General features: G+C 41.2%; 1 protein-coding gene across 1 annotated transcript in view; it reads left to right on the forward strand.

Annotated features, from left to right (window-relative positions):
- Positions 1–17,417, forward strand: part of LOC147668873 (cytochrome P450 2C11-like) — a 197,986-nt gene that overhangs the window by 158,740 nt on the left and 21,829 nt on the right. The window contains exon 7 of the mRNA XM_086948381.1: positions 16,670–16,811. Coding sequence (XP_086804507.1) covers positions 16,670–16,811 — 142 coding nt within the window. The remainder of the gene's footprint in view (positions 1–16,669; positions 16,812–17,417) is intronic.

A 17,417-nucleotide genomic window follows, 5' to 3' on the forward strand; every position in this document is an offset into this window, starting at 1 on the left:
GTACTCTAAACAAACTAAGCAAAAGTGGAAAGGTGATATGGCACCTCCAGGTGAAGCTCAGTCGGAAGAAGATAGTAAATATTGTCATATAATTGTAATACAAGAGTTTGATTAGTCCCATTAAAATACATCACCATATCTACCGTATGAGAAAACTGCTACAGGCAGCTCAAGTTGTTGCCTTGTGTCACTCCATGCCAGGAAGACGTGGGTGTTCTCACACATCCACCCATGTGTTTTGGTGCATTCCCACACTTACAAAGCCTGGTAAACCTGGGAATGCATCACAATTGTATGCCTTTAAAATAGAGGTGCTGTCATGTGTCCCAGTTAGGCCTATATGGAAACACTGCCATTTTTACATATGCACAGGTTTCTTACTAAAGTTCTTTTCACTCTCACACAATGACTTTTGCCCCACATTTGCAACCGTGACAGTGTGGATTAGTTTCTAGGAAACTATGCTTGCTTACAAACCAACTTTGCAAGAACACTATCATGACAATATCTTGACACATCAGGTACAAGGTTAATATATACATTGTGCAAATGTAATTGTTTGTTTTGTACATATGGCGACAGAGCTATCTATAACACATAAACATTGGTGGCCTAACCAAGATCTCGGTCCGAAGCAAGGATGCCTTTTCCTTTAAATAAACAACCTTTTCCGGGTGATGGCAGAGGAGTGCTTCGGTGTTATTGGTGAGGTCCCTACATTCTAATGCTTTGGCCCAGCAGCCTGCTGATATCTCTACAAAGGGTGTTCAGCTCGTGACCACAACGGGGTCCTTCATTCTTTACCTTCAGGTAATGGGGGTTGGATCATCCAGTACGTGGATTCTTGGCAGAACACATACACAAGCCCTAGACCCTTATGTTAGGAGATGCACAGTAGGAGTCGCTAGATTTATAAATTATTTTACATTGTATATTTATATATATATAATTAAATATATACATTGTTTTAGCACAATGGTGAAACTTTTCATTTTGTTCACTGTCCTGATACGTCTCATAACTTTTGTTGCTTTGGTCGATTGATCATGGCAGCACATATATTTTGTACAAGACTCACATTGGTTCAATAAATATTGAAAACTTCACTGTATTCCTTGCAACAAGAGAGCAAGAATGTGCCATATCTTGATAGATAAGGTGCAATATTGCTGTCTCCATTTGAAGCATGGCCATTCAATGTAGTGTTGTGCAATGCCATCTGACAGAAGAACTTTGGAGACCAGTGTTGGGTCACCTGGCAATGATAAAGGGGAGCATCTCTGATCCCTCGAAATACAAAAGACTCCTTTATATAACTGGCTTGATTGTTGCTTGGATGTGTGTGGTCAGGATCTAGAGTAGTAGGTTCCCCTGCAATTTGATATATAGCAGTGCAATTATGATTGGTGTATGATAGCTGAAAGTGGAATTTATGATAGTAGGTGGTGCCCCTAATAGTGTAACTAAATCTTGGGTAAATGCCATGACATTTGTACTTCTGTGTATCATTGTGAGAATGGATACTGCCTCTGAAATCCACTTTTATGTTTAATTAGTACATACGTAGGTGAACCTGCTAGACACTGCAAACACAAAAATAGGATTTAATGTGAAGAAAATGTAGTTGTAATTCTCAGTATGCTACAATTGTACACCTGGTCCTATGCCGGAGTTCTTTTAAAAAACTAAATAAAATATATTATATACTTTTTATAAAAAAATAGATTTTAAACAGTGGGTGTTCATATGCTCAGAGTTTGTTACCAGGACACTCAGTGGGATTCAAAAGAGAGGGGAATGATTTGTTTCTTTTACTTATTAGGTGGAAAGGAATCAGAGGGAGAACCCTCACATGTCAGGAACTTTAGGCTTGGCATCTCAAGTGTACAGATCTCCATTTTCTCCCACATCAATTTTTTGTCATGGAGGAACAGTGTACTTCTAGTGCTTGGAGTGGAGTACACCCAAATGATTTTCTCTTGCATCAGCAAAGAATTGCACTCCCTTAAAATGCATCATTAAACATTGTGTAAGGAAAGGTAAATAAAAGGGAATATCTACCATTCTTTTCATACCCATCTTAAGGTTCATGATAACAATTACAATCTCAAGTCAGAAAATAAATGCAAACATTAACTTTTAGAAAGAAAGTGAACATAATGGTTTTCCTGTTACCAAATGTAAGTGGACATGAATAATATAGGAGGTTTGTTTGTATAAAAACATTATTTCAGTCAATTTAATTTCAAATATAAATCTTTATTCGGCACTTAAAAAGACACCATAAAAGCACATACACAATATACACACACATATTTAAATACAACATTTTAAAAAAGGTTAAAATTTTGCTAAAAACGCATTTCATAAAGATAGGGAAAAGAGGAATTTACTTTACGTAATTAGGAAGCATTAAAATCATTTATTTCTCTAGTATTCCTTAGCCTCAATGCAACCCGGATAAAACTTGTAGTGCAAAGCAGCGTATGGGCATCTGCGGCTTCCTGAAGAAATCTCAAAGCCTTTTTTGCTTGTCTGAGTTTCGTTTCTTTCAGGATCCCAACTAAAAACTTACGTCTTGGGGCAGAGTAAAAGGGGCATAACAAAACAAAGTAAAGGGTATCCTGCGGAAACCTAGTGTCGCAGCCGCAGGTACCCTTCGCCTCCACTGTAAGAGTGAACCCAGAAGGGACCGCAAGTAAATGGTGGAGCATATTTAGTCTGAATCGGGTCATATGGTACCGGTCCTGAGCATTATGCATGACCCTCAAATATGGTTCCATTCCTTGCTTCACTGTTAGTTGGCCATAGGATACAACAGTGGGCTTATGTCTTTCCATCTCAGCCCTAGTCATAAGGGACCAGTCTGAAAAAGTTTTTTTAACCATAGTTTTGTTCTGGCCAGTTAAGGATTCTGGGTCTGTGAAGAAATTTTTACAGCCAATTGCCTGCAGAGAGTCCTTTATATACTTTAGCCAGGGTATGTGACCCCCTTTGTCACGTTTCAGACAGTCTTTTATGATTTGTCTTGTAAGGACCGCTTCTGGATTAGTCCAGATTTTAACCCAGGCAGGGAGAGGTTTAATTTTGATCCGGTCTTCAATGTAAGGTTCTCCAACTTCCTCATGAATAATATAGGCGGGGATACTCTGTGGCAGTTTCAAGATTCTTCTGAGGAATTTATTTTCTTCCACCTGAATCTGTTGTAATTTTATGTCTATAAAACCCCATACTTCTGCTCCGTATGTAACCTTGGCACAACAAATTGATTTGTACAGGTTCAAAATTTGCTCTTGGGACCATCTACCCAGTCTTCTCTCGTACCCCATTATGACCCCTGTTGACGCCGCCAGCTTTGTTGCGTGTTTCTCCACCAGGGGGTTAAAGTTCAGTTGATCGTCAAACAGCACACCAAGATATGAAAAGATCTTAACCTGGCCAATCTTTTATGACCCAATTTTATAGGTAAATTTCCCTTTATCTTTTGCTCCTGTTGACATGATGTAAGATTTTTCCAAATTTGTCAATAAATCAAGTCCGGCCATAAATTTGACAAAACCATCAATCAGCTTCTGTAATCCCAATGGAGTTCTGGCTAACAGTACCGCGTCATCGGCATAAAGTAATACCGGCACCGCTCGATGGCCAATTTGGGGTGAATCCACGTGTAATTTAAGCAGTTCTTTTTCCAGGAGATTAATATATATAGAGAACAGGAAGGGCGCTAAAATGCAGCCCTGCCTCACTCCACTGGTGCATAAGAAGGGGTCAGTCCTACTTCCCTCTTGGTTATATCTCACACTTGCAGACGTACTCCAGTGTAGAGTTTTTAGAACGTCTACAAGGGGTTGATCCACTCCTAGACTTAACAGCAACGACCAAAGTTTTTCTCTATTTACACGGTCAAAAGCCGCGGAGAGATCCATGAACCCCATGTATATGGTCCCACTGCTAGTGATGGTGTATTTTGCTGTCACGAGGTACAGGTTCAGGCATTGATCAGTGGTGGATCTACCCTTCCTGAAGCCATATTGAACATCTGTCAGGACCTGATACTCCTCCTCCCATTCCTGCAGACGATGTAAAATGACACGGCCCAGTACTTTAGCTGTCACGTCTATAAGGGATATGGGGCGGTAACATTGAGGGTCATCGTGATTCCCTTTTTTATAGATCGGGACTATAGTTGCTGTTGACCAAGAGCGAGGCAGTCCTGCCACCACTGCCTCGTTCAAAACCCTTGTGAGCAGTGGGGCCCATAGGTCTGTGAAACTCAGGTAGAGGTCGGGGGGTATCCCATCAGGGCCAGGTGCTTTATTCTTGCAGAGTCCCACTATTGCCAATTCCACTTCTTCCAGGCGAAAGTCCAGTTTTGTATTTGGAATTAACCTTGGTCCTTCACCCTGAAGTGAGTGTCCTGCATAATTATAGAGGCTTTGGAAATGGGTCTGCCATTGTTCGGGTAAGATCGTGTTAATTCTTTTAGGTGCTCCTAGGTCCTGGAAGCATGGGTTATTAATAACCTTCCAAAATCCCAAGGTATCTCGCCTTTCTGCTGCCTCCCTCAGATCCTCCCAAGCTTGAATTTGTAAACTCTTTTTTCCGCTATTCACTGCTTTTTTATATTCAATTCTGTGTTGTGCAATTTTAAGCTTATCCCTAGGTTTGGAGTGGAGACTAAGTTTAAGTTGTTTGTGCACCTTAGTGCAAATAGAGTCAAACCAACGTGGTGTGGAAGGAACTTTACTATCTTTAGAAGTCTTTAGTAGCCTATCCACATGGCGCGCAATTTTTTCAAATGCGTTAACCACTGGTGCTCCTTCCACTTGAGGGTCGAGACATATGTTTATGGCGTTTAGTCCCTCTGTAATTAAGTTTTTATAAAATCTATCTCCATCGATCTTTGCCCACTTAATCCTCCTTCCCTGGTCCACTGCCTTTTCCATAATATCTGATCTCCTTGTGGATTTTTTAAAATCAAACCCTTTTAGTACAAGGGTCAAGGGGTTATGGTCACTGAAGATGCTTGCATCTATGGCCATGTTACTAATGTTTCTCTTTATGAGGGGTGAGACTAGAATAAAGTCAATATATGACTGGCAACCTCTACCTCTGAATGTTGGATTGAGGTCTCCATTTTCACCTAACTCTGCAAGGTCCATAGTGTGATCTAGATTGTGCCTTTTTGTTAATTTCTCTAAGTCCCATCCCTCAGTTACATGAGCAAAATGTGGTCCTTTTGCTCCAGTGCATATTGACCAATCTCTGTTGAATGGTTTTAAATTACCACAGAGATGGCAATTAGAATCCCCCATAAGTATTATACTGGGAGGTTTTGGTGTCTTATTTGAGGAAACCAATTTTTCTAAACAGGAGTCCAATTCCTTAACAACGGACTCCTTTCCCATCGTGCCTACGGCATTATACCAGTTTAATAAAAGAATTTTAAATCTTTTAAAAAGAAACCCCACAGCTTGTATATTCCGTGAGTTCCAATTATAATTAATCCAAGTTCCCTGAATGTGAAGGTCTACATACATTATCAATCCCCCAATCACTCTACCCGATAGTGACTTAGTAGCTGGCACCGAAAAACATTTATACCCCTCTAAACTATACAAGTTTGGGTCGGCCGACCATGTTTCTTGGGGGCATATAATTTGAAAATTTTTAATATAATTCTGCCATTCCTGGGATTCAAATTTAGCTGCTAGTCCAGCAATGTTCCAGGATATAATTCTAAGATTTCCGTGATTACCTCCCCTCAGTTGTTCTGTAGAATCCCTTGGTAAATGCTCTTCCTGTACTATTTCTAAAGTTTTTATATTGGTATGGGATTCTGGGATGTTGTCACTATCCTTATTTTGTTCTGGGGTTACCTTTTGATCTAGTTGTTCTATTGTTTTATTTCCCCCTTTTTTGGTTTTTACATTCTTTTTGCTAACTTCTCTACGACCACTGTGCCTTATGGAGCTTGGAGTTCCGATTCCTGTTACAATAGGCCCTTACTCCTCTAATATTGTAAGGGTGTCTAACGCAATCGATTTCTCTAGTTCAAGTCAGTCGACCTCTTCAAGAGCACTGAACCTGTTCCAGTTCATGTGTTGAGCTAAGAAGGGGTCATAGGCTGAATTGGTTTGATATGGGTTTTGCCCTTGTACTGGTCTATACTGAGGGTCCATCTGTGGGACCCTATTCATGGGAATTCTATTTCTCTGCACCGGTCTTTGGGGTGTATATGGATAAAAGTATGACAGATGTAAGGAGTGGATTTGTGTACGAGATCTGCTAGGGGGTGCATTGCATATATAATTTACTGCTGCAATGTCTCTAAAGTTGACTGTTATTATATCCCCTGCTATTGTTTTTATTCCTCTCCCAATCCACTCCCCCCTCCTTACTGTAAGAATTTCCCCACATATGTTGGGGGGTAGGGGTCTATTTATCTGCAACCACTGCACACATTTGTTTTTTAATTCCACATGTGTTTCCCTTTTACCCTATTTTAGTGGTGGGACTCCTGTTAATACGACCACAAAGGGCAAAGCTTCGGGTGGCAGATTGATTGTCCTAAATCGGGTCGATGTTGTTTTATTTACTGGAGCATACGTTGACAGGGTGGGGTTTGCCGTGGGATTGTCTTTCGGGGGTTGGTCTATCTTTCCGTTTAATACTTGAGCATTTCCTTGGCATTGTTGTTTTGATTGGCCCTGTGTTGTCTCATTAGTGCTACAGAGATTTGGAGGTATTGGGGCTTTTTGCGCAGCCTGAGTGTTCATTTGTTTAGTGCTCTTTGCTTTGTTTGATGCCAATTCATTTGTTGATGTTACCTTGTCTTTTATTATTTTTTTGGACGAGCCCCCATCATGTCCCACTTTTAGTAAAGCATTGTCCTGTGCCAATTGTCTTGTTTGGCCTACTCCCTTGTTGTTTATTAGAGAGGTTAGTCTATCGATTTTGGACATAAGGGGTTTGATCAATGCAGTGATTGTGTCTTCTAGATCAGATTTTAGGTCAGCTACCATATTGGCGATCCAGCAAGGAATTCCTGGTTTGGAGGGGGTTATTGGTGCCACTAAATTATGATTCACAGTTTTATTGCGGCCTTTTTTATACCTGTTTTGAACATTCTCTGGGCCTTTTCCCGTCCATATTATTTGATTTAGCCTTTGGTATATCACATGTAGAGCTTACATTATTATGAATATTCACTGTCTCATTAGTGTTCTCGATAGGGGCCTGAGCGCATGGGAGGTCCGCAAAGGAAGAAGTCACCCCAAGACTAGTATCTTGATCATCTGTGACATCTAGGGTGACTACAGAGAGATCAGTAGCCACTTCCTGTGTGTCTTGAATAATAGCCATTGGTGGTAGGGACATCCTTCTTTCTGTATTTGCTATTGCATTAGTTACGACCCCTATAGTCTGCTGTAACATTTTGTCAAGTGTAGGTACTGGTTGTGGGATGTCCACTTTTTGTTTAGTACTTGATCTTAGAACAGGCATCCTGGTGCTTTTAGATAACTTCCTCATTGTTAGGCACCTAACAGCAGTACATAGATAAGTTCAACAGCAGTTTTGACGGGCTAAATACAATAATACCTTGTATGTAGCAATATGAAGATTTCAGGGGGGTGCCCCAGCCCAGCCTCTTCTGGCCGCTGAGGGCCGTAGAGGGCCCACCCTTTGCCCGGGCTTCGCCCGGCTCGTCCCACGACGCGGGGAAAGCGCCGGTGATTTTAGCGCCTCCGTGCGCGTCAACCGGCGTGTGTGGGCGGGGCCGCCGGGAACTCTGGGGGATGTAGTCCTCCTGCTCGGCGCCCGCAAGGCGCTCGTGAGCGCGTTGCCCAGCAGCAAATTTTCAGCAAGTTCGCCCAGGTCAGGGTACAAGTTTGGCAATCCCTCGTATGGCTCAACCGCTCCTGCAGGGGAGCGCCGGTGATTTCAGCGCCTCCGTGTGCGTCAACCGGCGTGTGTGGGCGGGGCCGCCGGGAACTCTGGGGGATGTAGTCCCCCCGCTCGGTGGCCGCGAGGTGTAGGCGGCGGCGGGGGGGAGTCTTCATATTATGCTTCATTTTCCCTGCTTTATTACTCACAGCAGCCGAGAAGACAAGACATATATCATTGAACAAACAAATAAACACATGAAAACACTATCATTCCCATGATGCCATGGGCAGAAAACAAAAAAATGACACAATAAAGGGTCTCAAACAATATATAGAGAATACGTTGTCCTAGTCCTTCCTCTTTCTTTGTGCATCAAAGGTCTATTAAAGTTATAACAGGAGTGGATAAGAAACAAAGTTGCAAAAACTTTAAACATGAAAAAGAAAAGTAGCCATTTGTTAAAATCTGATGCCTAACTGTCCTAATTGAGAAACTGTAGACTGTACCACTATGGAAAAATTAGAGGACATTTATTAAAATGTATTAAACATGTTAAAATAATATAGAGTGAGATTGACTTACATAATATTTATTTAAGCAAATAAGTACAATCTATACAAAATGTAAGAAAGGAAATTAATCAATGAACAATAAGTGGTGGTATATTATTCACCTCTGTGTTCTTAATAAAATTAGGACTTTCCATCATGGTTACTTTGAAAATATGGATTTTATGACAGAACCAGAGGATTAATACTACAGTTTCAAATCATATTAATCACTGGTAAAAAAAAAGGTGGTAAATAGATTTATGATAAAAAGTAAAAGAAAAAGACCAGTCAGCTGCTCTCAAGATATCCTCCAATCGGTCTCCCACAGAAAAAGCTCTAGCTGCCACAGTACCTCTAGTGGAATGAGCGCCAAAGTGAGAAAAATCAATACCTGCTTGTGACATATTCCGTTTGACCCATTTAGCTAAAGCAACTATTTTGGGGTTTAGCATCTCTCAATATCTTATAAACATGCTTGTGGTCATCAGCCCCAGACAGGTTATGCACAAAATGTTGGGTGGACTTTAGGTAATCCTCTACATCATAAGAGATGAAGGGCCAGATGTACGACCTCTACATTTTGCGAGTCGCAGATTGCGTCGATTTGCAGCTCGCAAATTGTCATTTGCAACAGTGTCTCAGACACTGTTTGTGATTCCTGATGGGGTCGCAAAGTGCATGCCTCAATAAAATTCACGAGGCAGGTGCAATTTGCGACCCCCATCGGGAATGGCTAGCAATCCCAGGGGTGGTGGCATGCTGGGGTCAGCAGACCACCATGTTTTTTTAAAATGCAGCCTGTTTTCCTTAAAGGAAACGAGATGCATTTAAACAATAAAAATAAAATGTTTCAGTTTCATTTTTTAAGAGTAGGCGGTGGCCCGTGGGACCACTGCCTGGTCTTAAAATATGTTTTCACATCAATTCATAAAGAGATCCCCTGGGGACCCCTTCCCATTTGCGAGTGGCTTACCACCTACTTGAAGTAGGTGGTAAACTGCGAGTGTTTTGCAACCGCAATTGCGTTCACAAAACAATTGCACATTGAAGTGTGAGTTGCTATTAAGAAGGGACGCCCTTGGCACACCCCTTACTAATAGCGAGTCGCAAAACCTAGTTTGTGACTCTGTAATTGGTTACTGACTCGCAAAATTGGGTTTGTGCACGGGGCAGACCAATTGTGCGGATACAAACGGGCTAATTTCCCGTTTGCGACAGCAAAAAATGGTTGTACATCTGGCACCAAGTTCATTGAGTGGAATGCCAGTGAGGGCATATTGCAGGTGGTAATTGTTTGGTGAGCAGATACTCTTCAGATGTATATTGATGGAGCCAGATCATACCAACTTGCCCTTAGCAACTTACATAGCTTTGTGTCAGGCCAAAAATGTACCGGCATCAGATTGTTCAGAATGAATCGCCCTGCATTATCCATTGTCTGCATTGTTTGCAGGGCATAAAAAAGGTATACAGATTGATAATAAAACAAGTGAAGAAATGCTTCATGTTAGATGAAAAAATCACAATGCAAGTAAACTCAACCCATCTGTGTCAATGTATGTAATACTTTATTGTACTTTTACTCAGGGGGTAGCTTATAAATCATGGGTGTCCAAAAAAAAAGCTACTAGTAGCTCACCAACACTATTGAAGTAGCTTTCAAAAGTAAAGACGAGCCCACTACATCATTCACATAAAAGAAGACAGTACAGCTCATTCCGAGACCCTTAAAGTTGCAACTAGTAAAACCAATAAAAGGGTTCCAAGCTAAGACACAAACACACATGCTGTTAACTATGGGGTCAGCACCATGACCATATGTGTCTACTGTCAATCTAGTAAAGTCATTCTATCTTCTTGGGTAGTCCCTTATTTAAGTACATTTACTAATGATAGAAAGAAAACTGTCAAGCGCTGTCAAGAACTTACAGCCTGATTCATCATTGGGAAGTTTTGCGAGTCTGAAATAGCGATTCATAAGGAATCGCTATTCCAGACTCGCAAAACGGGATTCATGTATGAATAGCAATATTTTTTGCGATTCCTACAGATTCCTTATTTGCGAGTAGCTAATTGCTAATCGTAAAAAGGGAATAACTCTATGGGCCTAAAGGCCCATAGGAATGCATGGGGAGTCATTCCTTATTTGCGATTAGCAATTAACTAATGGCAAATGAGATTGCGATTTCAAGGGTGCATGGGTGTCCAAAGGACACCCTGTAACACCCCTGAAATGTCAAATTACACAGATGTTACACACACACATGTCCAAAATACATGTGTGTGTGTAACATGCAACTTAGAAAAAGGCTTTTAAAAGCATTTTTCTACGTTTTCGCTATTTACCACGAGGTTTGACCTCGCTGTAAATAGCGGCCCAAAGTTGCGAAATCGCTATTTTTAAATGTTTCAAGAATAGCATTTAAGGAATCTCTAATAGAGATTCCTTAAATGCTATTCCTCGCAAATATGCGAGTTCTGAAATAGCGAATTTTGCATTTGGGATGATGAATCCCAAATGCAAAAATTGCACTCGCAAAGGGCCAGATTCTGAGAATCTGGCCCTTTGCGAGCGCAATTACCTTTCATGAATCAGGCTGTATATATCCTGCTTGTGTTGCAGCCCCTTCTTGCAAAGTGCAAGTTCAAATATATGTGTTTCAAAATTTGGCAAGTTTCCACTCACAGTCCATCATGCCTGGCTTCTGCCTCCCCTTAACACCCCTTAGCTTACCTGTAGCTTTGACTTAGTCTACCCCTGTTAGCTGGATAAAATGAACTAAGTAGTCTCTCTGTAGCTTTGGGGCAAAGGAAAGCTGGCGCTCTTTAAACTACCCCAGAGACAAAGCCACGTTGAACCCCATTGGGATAGAATATGACCTTACCAAGTTCTGGCACCTGTAACTTAGCTCTGATAGCTCCTGAGTGCTCGATACAGACATGGCTATTTGTTGTTTGTGGCTGTGGTTCGACAGTTTCCTACTGCCGCATCCTCCCCTGTTGCCTTCTTGCTGTTAGTCAGACGGGGGGATCCCTGGGATCTACTGGTTGAACAATAAATGTTGGCCTTTCCTGTTTTGAGAGGAAAGAGGTCACAAAGTGCAGAGGGTATTTGAACAATTATAAGAATAGTTTTCCACAAAGAAAATAGGATCGTTAACAATCTATATTTATTATAAAAAAGAATTTCAATCAATCACATAATAAAAACAAAGCAAGTTCATACAATTTTCACAAAACAGTTTAAAATCCAAGTGAAAGGTACCTTGGAGGAATAAAAATCAACAGTGTTACACATACATGATATTACGGTACGCGGAAAGTGAAGACATAACTATAACATATGTAAAAAAATATACAGCAAAATACATGTAATTACAACAAACCCCTTAGTGAATATGTGGCTCACCAGATATCTTAGCCACTCAATTAAACAAGATCCAAAGAGCCTGGCCTAGTTCAATTACTGTAACGCTTTAGTGGAAGAATGAGATACCCATCTAAAGTTTTACCCGGCCCTAACTGGATTCTTTTGAACAAAGAAACAGTGCGTCGACGCGTTTCGGTGCTGTACAGTTGATTTTGTGGCACCTTCCTCAGGACTTCTCTTTTCTGGGGTTTCAGAGAACGGATGATTATACCGTATCCTTAGGGTTCTGTGGGCGATGTACCGTGATGTGGTCTAGTTGTTATCGCTCTGGGCTATCTCAAATTTTGTTCGTTCGGCCTTCTTTCTCCTAGCTTTGGAGCTCCTTATCTTGGGGTCTCTTTTCTTCTCTCAATTGTCAGGAGTTCTCTCAAAATTCATGCATCTCAAATAGTTTTAAAACGTGCTTCGAACGGGCATATAAAGTTGGAGGTCTCTTCCAGAACCAGATATGTTCCGAATTTCGAAGTGGCCGTGCTTCTGCCTCGTTCCTTCTCTTGCTGGATAAAATGAACTAAGTAGTCTCTCTGTAGCTTTGGGGCAAAGGAAAGCTGGCGCTCTTTAAACTACCCCAGAGACAAAGCCATGTTGAACCCCATTGGGATAGAATATGACCTTACCAAGTTCTGGTACCTGTAACTTAGCTCTGATAGCTCCTGAGTGCTCGATACAGACATGGCTATTTGTTGTTTGTGGCTGTGGTTCGACAGTTTCCTACTGCCGCATCCTCCCCTGTTGCCTTCTTGCTGTTACCAGAAATCTATAACTCCAAGTCCAACTCCTACAAATAATGATAGAACCATTCTCTTTTGGCGCTGCCACTGTAACTCTCGCCAAGTTGGACAGCCTTTAGTAACTTTGCTTCCATTGTGGTGACCATGATGCTGAGGGGAGTGGCCTCAATCAGTGAGATAAATCAGGTGGCCTCTTGTGTCATCTCACCAAGAGTTGGGATCATAATCGTCCAAGGAGCTAAGGAGAACATGGGCTTTATCCAGAGGTTAGATCCACTCCCAAGCCTCACTGGCATGTAACATCTCTGTAACATCTCTGTGAGAACCTGTATGTGTGCACATTTGTGTGTCTGTCTGTGTGAGTTTGGCATTGTGCATATAGCTCAACCAACAAAAGTATATATTGCTTCCCTTCACACTGGGTTAATCTCTGCTACAATTATGTCCATTACTGGCATAGCAGTGGCCCTTGCTGAATACCTGTCATTCTGTTATATTTGAGGCAATATTGGTCTCATTGTGCAAACTGGCACGAACCACTGACTACTGTGAGCATGAATGGCTTAATATTTCCACCCCTAACATAATGATGTCCTGCCCTGGCATAATAAAGTTAATAACTAATGTTTTATGAGCGTCCTAGACCATTATGGTATCTGGACTTGACACAGCGGTGACTCTGATATAATGGTGAACACGATTGGCATATTTTACGGATCCTTGACATTATGGTGAACATTCATGGCATGTGAACCAAGAGACTGAACATATGAAGCAGATTCTGTCTGTGTGAAGAATTTCTACATTTGAAAACTTGATGAAAATGACAAGCGATGTTTGGGGATAGTGTATTACAATATTTAAAGGCAAAATATATGTTTATTTCAGAAAAGAAATTTGTAAAATTGAGTTTGTATGGTAAAAATGGAAGAAGTATTTTGAAAAAACGATTTTCACAAGGTGATATACTTATAAAGATAAAATGATTGCATTTCGAAACATTTCTAAGGCATATTTTTAAAAGGTAATTGAAGCCGAGCTGGTGTGATTTATTGCTGTGGTTATGTTCTTTGTGCCAGAGGATGCATGCAGCTTCAGGTGTTAGTCATGTGAAGGCATTGTCTATTGATAACATTTTTCCTGGAATTTCTGCTACTAGCCCGGCCTGAAATGTTTGGGAGGTTACTAGAGTATTGTTAACAGATATTGCCAGTAGTGTACAGTTATGAAATTTGTTATTGACTCCGATTATTTTCTTTGAGAATGAGCTCTCATTATAGAAAAGGGTAGAGACCCCTGTTATGAATAATGTCTAAGGAAGGTTACATTGTCTTTGCCATATCTGCATATGCAATATGAACGTAAATGCATGCAACTATACTCAGTACGAAAATCATAGACTTCCCACCTGGTGGGTTGACAAAATATGAGTATCTGTATAACTTTGGTCTAAGAGAAGTATGTGTGTGGCTAACACACAAGTTTCTAATTTGCATCCCAACATTCATTTTATTTCATTTTAGGCGACTTTACTATGAATGGGCCGCGTTTAAAAAACATTTATTAGTGTTGTAGCAGGAGTACCACCGTAAATTACCATGAGTCACACTTCACAAATCCACAGTTCACTCCTCATTTATTGTCAAAAACCCTTCAACAAGCGGGCCAACTGCCATGTTGCTTCTGAGTTGCCATGTCAAATGTCCCTCGACTCCTATATTTAGGGCGGGGTTTGTACAACTGATTTTTCCTGCTCATGACAACCATTCAAGGCATGGAGTACCCAAGCAGGAAATTACAAAAATAAATGGGGAGAAAACAACTTGCAGGTCAAAATATTGTTTTTCTTCTATCTCAAAAGCAACTCCGCAATGTGTGTGTCTCGTTGACTGCCTGTCCTACCATTAGCATATTTCTAGCTCCCATGCATTTGTTTTTTTACTGTCACTGTGTTTGAGGGTGCACTTTCTCAGTGGTTTACATCAACTGTTTTAAATGTGCTACTTGTGTGCTTTTCACTATGACTAATTGTATGTGGTGGGTACTGAGATAAGTGTCTTTCTGCCCAATTGTCTGGTGATTCATCTCCTTGCCTGGATATTAGGTGCCCCTGTCGCAGAGATACATTTAAAGTTCATCAGAAGAGGGATCACCTTGCCCCAGCCAACTTCCTAGTCCCTGACTTTATTTAGAGTTCGTTGAAGTGTTTTGTTTGCACCAGCCCAGCCAAATCTGTCTCCATTAGCATAAACTCTTGACATCTTGGACCACCTAGCATAGTGGCTTCTGGTCACAATGATACTCACCCTGACTTGTTTAGGACCGGTTGACCATCACTCCTTTTCCCTACCGCAAACTACCATGTATGTCATGCCAGTCCGAGGTAGGAAAAACACTCAAAGCTCAAAATTCATTAGGGGTTCACTCCATGTGGATCAGGGCCATTGTTGTATTTCCTGAAAACTAACTCCTGTCTCCAAAAGAGATACTTTTGTACCCCTGTTCGAGATGTCAAGTGGACTTGTAATGTGCCTTCTGTTATATTTTGCATAATTTTTGTTCCACTCTTGGAATGTACCCTGCCCCTTTGAAAGTTTCATTAATTTAGTGCCTCTGTTTCTCTATCCCTAGGACACTATTTCCTTACCCCTCATTGAAGTGTTTTCTATCCCAGCGTCAGTGTTTTTCTCAAAAGTGTATGTTACTCTGATGTTGATGTTTCCCAGGTCAGTGCATGTCCTGGCATAGGTGTATTCAAAGACTCTATTCCAGAGCATTCCTTTTTATCATGTTAGACCCACATTCCAAGTAGCCTTTTCATTCTGATGGTGATGGTAACAAGTTGTACCACCTCTAAAAGATTTACAATATCTATGGTAAATACACAACTCTTTTGTCTTTCATCCAGACAGATGGAGTCCCCTGGTGCAATACCAGGAAGAAATAAATAATTAACAGTAGACTCAAGGCAAAATTATCAATTCCCCAGTAATTCTTCATTTTTAAGAGGACACTCAGAGTTTCACGTGTAAAAGATTGTTCATCCTTCTGCCACTGCATAGTTACCAGTAACCTTTTACTCTGTCAGTAGTTGTATTTCAAATTCCAGCATCCCTATTGTAGGTGCATCAGTGTTAAACTGATACATCCAGTTTTACCATTTTTGAATACCTTGGGTGCGTAAACTCAATTTTGAAATAATCCTTATAACAGTTTGACACTTCTGCGTGCATGGGACTTTCAGTGTCCGAAATTTTGGGCATGGTCGTTTGATATCTCTGTTCTAGATAATTCTCTTTCTGATGATGACCCTGCTCTAAATTCCTATGTTGAGGGGTCGACACATTGACAAATAACATATATGGACTGTGTTTTTAAGATTTTTGATGGTGGATGTTAACATGGGTGTCGATTTCAAAACAATCTATTGCCCTTATCAGCTACATGTATATATGTTGCACATAGCGCAAATGGACTTTTCAATCACCTTATATCACTTTCACTGCCCAGTCACTTTTTAGGAACGCCTTCTATAAGTATTATATTATACTGTGTGAATTGATCAATTTAATCAAAAATGAAATATGTATAAATAAATGCTCTAAAATGCAAAACTGAAACGTACTCATTGGAGAGTTGTTTTTATACTTTCCCTAAAATAAATCTATTACCATGGTGGTCAAGAGCTACACTACCCCCGTTGGGAACAGTTTATTGTTTAGCCATACCGCTAAAGTGGCATTTGAGAGTTGTACCCTTGTCTGACTAACTATTTACAAGGTGGAGCCAGCAGATCTTATCCAGCACATTGCCTATAATTTAATCCTTGCTTTATCAGAGAATTGTTTATAATCTGGCTAGCTTGTTCAATTATAACAATGTATGAGCTCTAAGGTATGGTTAGTGAGTTTCTGAGGGCCGCGTCAAATGCAAAGAGGCACAATAAATTGCCATTCAGGTCTGAGAAAGACTTTGAGGGATACAAATGTGCAGAATCATGTGTATTAATAACTTCTGTAGATGTCTTAAACCTAACTCAGTTTCTAACTCATTTTTAACCATTTCAGGGCACCACTGTTTTCGCGATGTTGAGTGCTGTTCTCCATGACCCCAAACAATTTAAATCAGCAAACACATTCAACCCTGGACACTTCTTGGATGACAAGGGCAATTTCAAGAGAAATGATGCCTTCATGCCATTCTCCACAGGTAATTTTTCTTTTTGTTTGATGGATCTATGTAAACAGGGTGAATCAAGGCAAAACCTGCATATTCAATGCCTGTTCTTCAATCAATCAATCAATCAATCAATCAATCAATCAATTAATCATATCATTTGTAAAGCGCACTACTCACCCGTGAGGGTCTCAAGGCGCTGGGGTGGGGAATGCTCCAACTGCTCAAAAAAACAGGTCTTGAGGAGTTGTCTGAACCTTTCCTAGGTCAGCAGGTCTTGGGTCTGCCATAGGTCGATGGTGAGGGTGTTCCAGGTCTTGGCGGCGAGATGGCAGAACGATCTGCAACTGGAGGTTGCTCTTCGGAAGTGGGGGACTGTGGCGAGGGCGAGGTCGGCGGAGCAGAGCTGGCGGGTGGGGGTGTAGAAGCTGAGTCGTCTGTTGAGGTACGTTGGTCCGGTGTTGTGGAGTGCCTTGCGTGCGTGGGTGAGGAGCTTGAAGGTTATCCTCTTGTTGACCTGGAGCCAGTGCAGGTCTCTCAGGTGGGGTGTGATGTGGCTGTGGCGAGGGATGTCGAGGATCAGGCGTGCAGAGACGTTCTGGATGCGTTGGAGCCATCCCAGGAGTTTGGCCGAGGCTC

This window comes from Lissotriton vulgaris, unplaced genomic scaffold (genome assembly GCF_964263255.1).
Source record: "Lissotriton vulgaris unplaced genomic scaffold, aLisVul1.2 SCAFFOLD_626, whole genome shotgun sequence".
Classification (NCBI taxonomy): domain Eukaryota; kingdom Metazoa; phylum Chordata; class Amphibia; order Caudata; family Salamandridae; genus Lissotriton; species Lissotriton vulgaris.